Consider the following 6,000-nt stretch of genomic DNA (forward strand, 5'->3'; position numbering starts at 1 on the left):
ACCAAGTTAAACTTGTGTAGTGGTACGTACATGAATTTCAAGTTTCATTGAGCGGTTTAGACAACCTTGAACTTACTCATTAAAAACTTGAATTGCAAGTTGAGTTTGGAATTAATCAATCGAGGTTTAACCCAGTTAGATCATGTTTATCAAGTTAAACTTAACCTAATGATAAAGAAACAACTTTTATTTCCCACTAGAGACACTTTGGGAGAGGGTTGTCCTTACCGGTTACCATCCCACCACGCTCAAAATATCTACCCACAAATCCATCTCGGATGAACCTGCAACAGGTTCCAATTTAGTAGGACCCTTTATCTTATCATGAGTTCTGCAATGGGGTTCGGAAAAAAAAGTTAGATCATATTTAGAATTACTTCATATCATGGTACCTTATTTAAAAAAAAAAATCTATACGTTACCTTTTTTTCCTACATGGTACCCTTTAACGTCCTATAAGGTAAAAAGTTTCTGGTACGAAATTAATTGGTATGGTATGATTGTATAAATCTATATATGCATTATTCTTAGTTAATGAGCTGTACATGACCAGTCAGCAACGTGGAACCTATGTGTCATTTGGAATCTTTCAAGTATACGTGGCGCACATGTAGTTCTGATCATCTTCTATATAATACCCATCCAATTTCCACAAATAACACCATTACTCCCACCACCTAATTGCACTTAATTATTTTCCCCTGTTTTTCTCATTCCTCTGTTTTCTCTCTCCTAAACATTCTTCATTTCAACTCTAATTTTCCTCTCTCTTCATCATCAAGTAAGCAATTTTATCCATCCAATTTTAAAAAAGCGCCGATTTTTTGGGATAATTTTCCAAAAAAAAAAACAAAAAAAAAAAACAGAAAAAGAAGAACAAATGAAGGAAATTCAAGGAAACCCACTTCACCTAAAATCTATCAATCACATCTCTCTTCTTTGTCGTTCAGTTGAAGAATCCATTAATTTTTACCAAGATGTTCTTGGGTTTTTCCCAATTCGAAGGCCTGGTTCCTTTGATTTTGATGGAGCTTGGTAATTTTTTTAATTTTTCATTCAATTTTATAAATAATGGGTATTTTTAAAAATTTAATTTTGGTTTCTGGGTATTTTTATTTTTTTCTTTTGAAGATTTAATTTCTGAGAAATTTTGTGTTTTTGGGAAAATGTAGGCTTTTTGGGTACGGAATTGGAATACACTTATTACAGGCGGCTGAACCAGAGAAATTGCCTCAAAAAACAGAAATTAATCCTAAGGATAACCATATTTCTTTCCAGGTAATTACTTTCAGGTTACTTCTATAAATAGTATACGTAAGCTTCAAACTTTATTATGTGACAGTGTTATGTTTCAGCAAACCCAAATTTTTATCATACTCCCATACATTCGATATAATATGAGAATGATACATCTAAGACTAGTTTTAAAGTCATTGTTAGTTTAAAATCATGTTAATGAGCAAAATATATCTGCACCATTCAGATATACATACTTCTACGCTTTAAAATAGTTGCACCATTTGTCATTTGGTTACTATTCATGAACCAATTTTGACAAGTTAGGAAAGATAATTTCTACTCGATTATTAGCCTGCAGGCACATCCGCTAAAAGACTGGACTCGATTATTAGCCTGCAGGCGCATTAGTTAAAAGGTTGGATACAAGGCTAAACATTTCAAAATTAAATGTCAAATATATTTTGTAGGAACGGAACGAGAATTTAAACCCTGAGCAATGTCATTGTATTCCCTATTATGACAGCGTATAAACTTTGTGTAGGACAGATGGCAAAATATCTGCCTATATTTTGATTTTATTGATGTGCATAGGAAAGAAAATCCTAAATGGTTTCGAATGCATATGGGGGTCATAACTCATAATGGTAAACTATGGGTAGTATACTTTAGCTGGTGTCGTTATCACTTGGGGAGACCAAAATAATACAAGTAGGAAAACGTGAATTAGGTCACAAATGGTGTTTTTCTATTGCATAGTATCGTGTTAAAGTTGTACATCCTACAATAAAGACAAGTGATCAATTGATATTCCTTGTGAGGCGTGGGACCATGCTGCATATATACCCCTATTTTATTTTTCACCCTATCAAATTTTACCTAATCGTTGTAAACGTTTTGACTTTCATGCTTGGTAACGTATAAACTTATCAATTAAATCTCTTATACAGGATCGTCTCATAAAATTAGGGGCTTTGTGCTAAATTAAATTATAAAAATTACATTTTTTTGGTAAATAGGAAGAGATGGGAGGGTCATTAATGGTCTTTTTGGAGAATAGGAAGAGAAGAAACACCAAAAAGAAAAAATTTAAAATTTACATCCAACATTACACTCTATAAAATTGGAAATGAATAGTTTATAATTAGAGTTAGTTTTTTTTTTTTCCTTTTAAAAGGACAACTAATAGAATTGAACCCCTTATATTTTGGGGGTCCTCTGCAGTTGCTCACCCTGCACATGACCTCCCAAAAAAGTTATGAATGTATACATCACTGAATCTTAAATAGCAAAACTTATTTTTATATATTAGGTAGATTTTCAATAGATGTTTGTCCTACTTTCTTCGTATCTAATTGATACATTTTCTTATAAAATACTTTTACGTAAAAGAGAGAGGTGTCTCGCTTATTGAGATATAGAGGTTATCATATAAATAGTATGAGAATAGGTCGTGTTATATGAATAGTGCGAGACTTAGTTCGAGACTTCGAGTAAGATCGTGATTTTTACCGTATAGGAGAAAAGTTGTTTGTTTGATTGTGGAAGCTAGTAAAACAGCTGTTGTACTAATTACGTAATTGAGGTGAACAAAAGAAAAAAGAAAGATGAAAAAGTAAAGGAAAGATGAAATCATGTAATGGAGATTTCTAGAAGTTATGTAGTACTAGTGCATATCTGTTAGAGGAGTCAGCAACAACACATGCTGTGATATATAGTCTGATAGAGATGTGTTTTAAATGGTGCTACTCACGGGAGCACGATTGATTTTTTTAAGGTGTTATTTGGTTGACATTGTTTAACATAGGAAGTTAGAATTTATAAGAACTGAAATTTCTTGGTGTTGTTTGGTTGACAAATTCACTGAAGTAGAAATTTTTAGGAAGTTCCATTTTTTCTACAAAATGGAGGAAATTACTTATTTAGGGGATCTAGGTAAGTGAAAATTCTCATGGGAACTTTCACTTTTCATGAATCACCAAACAACATTTAGCAATTCTTAAAAAAATATAATTACATAGAAAAACAAATTTCCAAGGAATTTGTACTCTCTACATCCAACCAAACGAGCACTAAATTTGAAAATTATCTTACAATTGTCTTGAATTTTAAATATTTTTGAAATAAAGATTTGTTTACTAAAAATATTGTAAATATTTTAGGAAGAAAATATTGTATGTATATTCTCTGTCAAAGACAACCCGTTGTCGGATATGTTAGCTCACGAGTGTATGAGCGGGTTTGATACCCATGATGTAATTAGGCATTTTCCCGACCCCCCTAATTATTGTCAAAGGTTACTCTCTATGGATTGTAATAGGTTTTTTGCCATAACTCTATGATCTTTATGTTACCGTTGTTCACCAAAAAAAAATAGCTTTGCTACTTTTCCTGGTTTATGATGCAGAACAGTGTGTAGATTACTAAATTAGAACAGTATACGAACTAGTATGAAAGCAACATGACCATATGTCAAGTAGAAATATGTTCCAAAAATTGATATAGATAGACTATATAGTGTTTAACATTTGCATAATTATGTTTATGCAGTGTGAAAGTATGGGAGCAGTGGAGAAGAAGCTAAGGGATATGGGAATAAAACATGTACGAGCTAGAGTTGAAGAAGGTGGTATCTACGTGGATCAGCTCTTCTTCCACGATCCAGACGGTTTCATGATCGAAATCTGCGACTGCGACAACCTCCCGGTGATTCCCCTTGCCGGTGAAATGGTAAGATCTTGTTCGCTCGCTAATTTTGAGCACTTACAGCAAAAACAGAACGTAAGTCCGGTGGTCCAGCAGTAAGGATATTATTTGGTTAAGTACGGGAGGAAATAAAGATGTTAATGTGAACCATTTTGGTCAAAGTTATAGGAAAAGATGTGTAATGTGTAGTGTGTAATGTTATATGTATCAAACTATCAATGTAAGAGGACATTAGATTTCATTTTCATACGTTTTGTATGGGTTTATGTTATTTTTTAGGAGCGATTTCTTCTTCTGCTCCAAAATCACCACAAAATCCGCAATTTTGCATTATGATCAGATGAATATAGTGTTCTGCTGAGCATGCAACAGCATTGTTTCTATGTCTTGAAAGGTTTTATGTTATAGCCTTGCACTTCTAAGCGTAATTGAAAATTCCTATGGATCTATATTACGTTAGGAAGTAGAGTATTTCTTAAAAAAACAAATGTTTAATCTGTATGTGTTATAATATAATCGATTTATTTTAGAATTAACTGATAACAATAATGCCACCTTTGCACGTTCTTTTTAAAACAGTCGGAAAATGTTTGAGTAATCTTTAGGGTTGTCAACCTTCTTAGACACATTAGATTATAATATTGATAAATGATGGGAGAAGTGATATAAAAATAATATTTTAATGTATTCCTAAACAATGAGAATCCAATATTAAGAGGGTTGACAACCCTTACAGCCACTCAATCAATTTTTAAAACAGTCCCATTTTTCAAAAATTTGAAAATAATCCAACGGTAACCTTGTTGACCTTTTTATCTTTTCAAGTATAACCACTAATTCAATATTTTTAGAAAAAAATACCTTAAGGCTTCCTAACCATGGTGTCAAAATAAGGCCGCATCGTATTGTATCGCCCGTGTTGTAAAGGTTTCAAAACTATCGAGCTCATACTACCTGCATCTTGAAGGTGTAAAAATTCGCATTTTAGATGGGTTTTAGGGATATTTTATTGTTTAAGTCGATGTTCGGCGGTACGATAACTACATCATCCCCGTTCTCGCATATTATTGTGACCGTTACCGCAACTGTGATCGAAATAATATTTTCGAATTATGTTCTAACCCTCCCACACTTTTTTTTTCCTTTTCTTCTCCCACAACCAGCCAACTACCAACCCCACCTCCCCCCCTAACCCATGTTGTTGCATCCTTTGGAATAGTCCCACCGCCCACACACCTTTTTCTCACTCTCATTTACTCTCTTTGTCTCATCTCTGCTGGAAATTTTCATCTCTGACGTAAGAATTGATCCATCAAACATTGTATTTCAAAATAAAATATCATTAAATTTTATATTTCCTTTAGTAGTTTCACAAAAGTCTTTACATCAACAATTCAACACCCTTTATTATAATATACTAGCCTTCATATGCATGCGATGCGTGCGTTAATTTCAAAATTTGTTATTCTATTAGATACTCTATTCGTACTTTATTTATGATTAAACTTAAATGTGAAAAATTCAACAGTTAGATGAATTTAGATATATTAATTCGCTAATGTAAAAAAATAAAAAGGTTGTGAGTGATGTTAACATTTTTTTTTTGTGAATGAACATTGAACAGAAAGAACAAAAATAATGAGTTGGTTTAACTAAATTAAAGAGTATCAAAGGTAGTGAATGTTCAGACTTTTCATGTGCATGTTATGTATGCCATCTTTTTTTTATAAGGTATAAATATTTTGTCCATTTAATTTTTGATTGAAGTATTTGATACTTATACCATTTTAAACTTGTTTTAAATGACAAGTTGGAATGAGAATTTTCAAATGATTTGCTTTTGTAATTTTTTTCATTCCATTAATTAGATCATTAAGGGTATTTTAGTCACTTCAAAAGAGGACACCACACCTCCTCCCTTGGCTTATATAATAGAGATATAGGAAGAGTATACGATTTTATAAGTTCATTTATCATATACCCAAATATAATATCATGGTACATTCAAGACTAATTTTAGCTTATCATTTGAAACTCTTCTTTTTAGTACAGTTTGCT

At 32.3% G+C, this 6,000-nt stretch overlaps 1 protein-coding gene across 1 annotated transcript; it reads left to right on the forward strand.

Annotated features, from left to right (window-relative positions):
- Window positions 1-659: 659 nt before the first annotated feature.
- Window positions 660-4,325, forward strand: LOC104904575 (hypothetical protein). Its single transcript, XM_010692862.4, has 3 exons — window positions 660-1,035; window positions 1,173-1,278; window positions 3,787-4,325. Exons 1-3 carry the CDS (start codon window positions 881-883, stop codon window positions 4,039-4,041), a joined length of 516 nt encoding a protein of 171 aa, XP_010691164.1. The 5' UTR covers window positions 660-880; the 3' UTR covers window positions 4,042-4,325.
- Window positions 4,326-6,000: the final 1,675 nt, after the last annotated feature.

Source organism: Beta vulgaris, chromosome 9, assembly GCF_026745355.1.
Source record: "Beta vulgaris subsp. vulgaris cultivar EL10 chromosome 9, EL10.2, whole genome shotgun sequence".
Lineage (NCBI taxonomy): Eukaryota > Viridiplantae > Streptophyta > Magnoliopsida > Caryophyllales > Amaranthaceae > Beta > Beta vulgaris.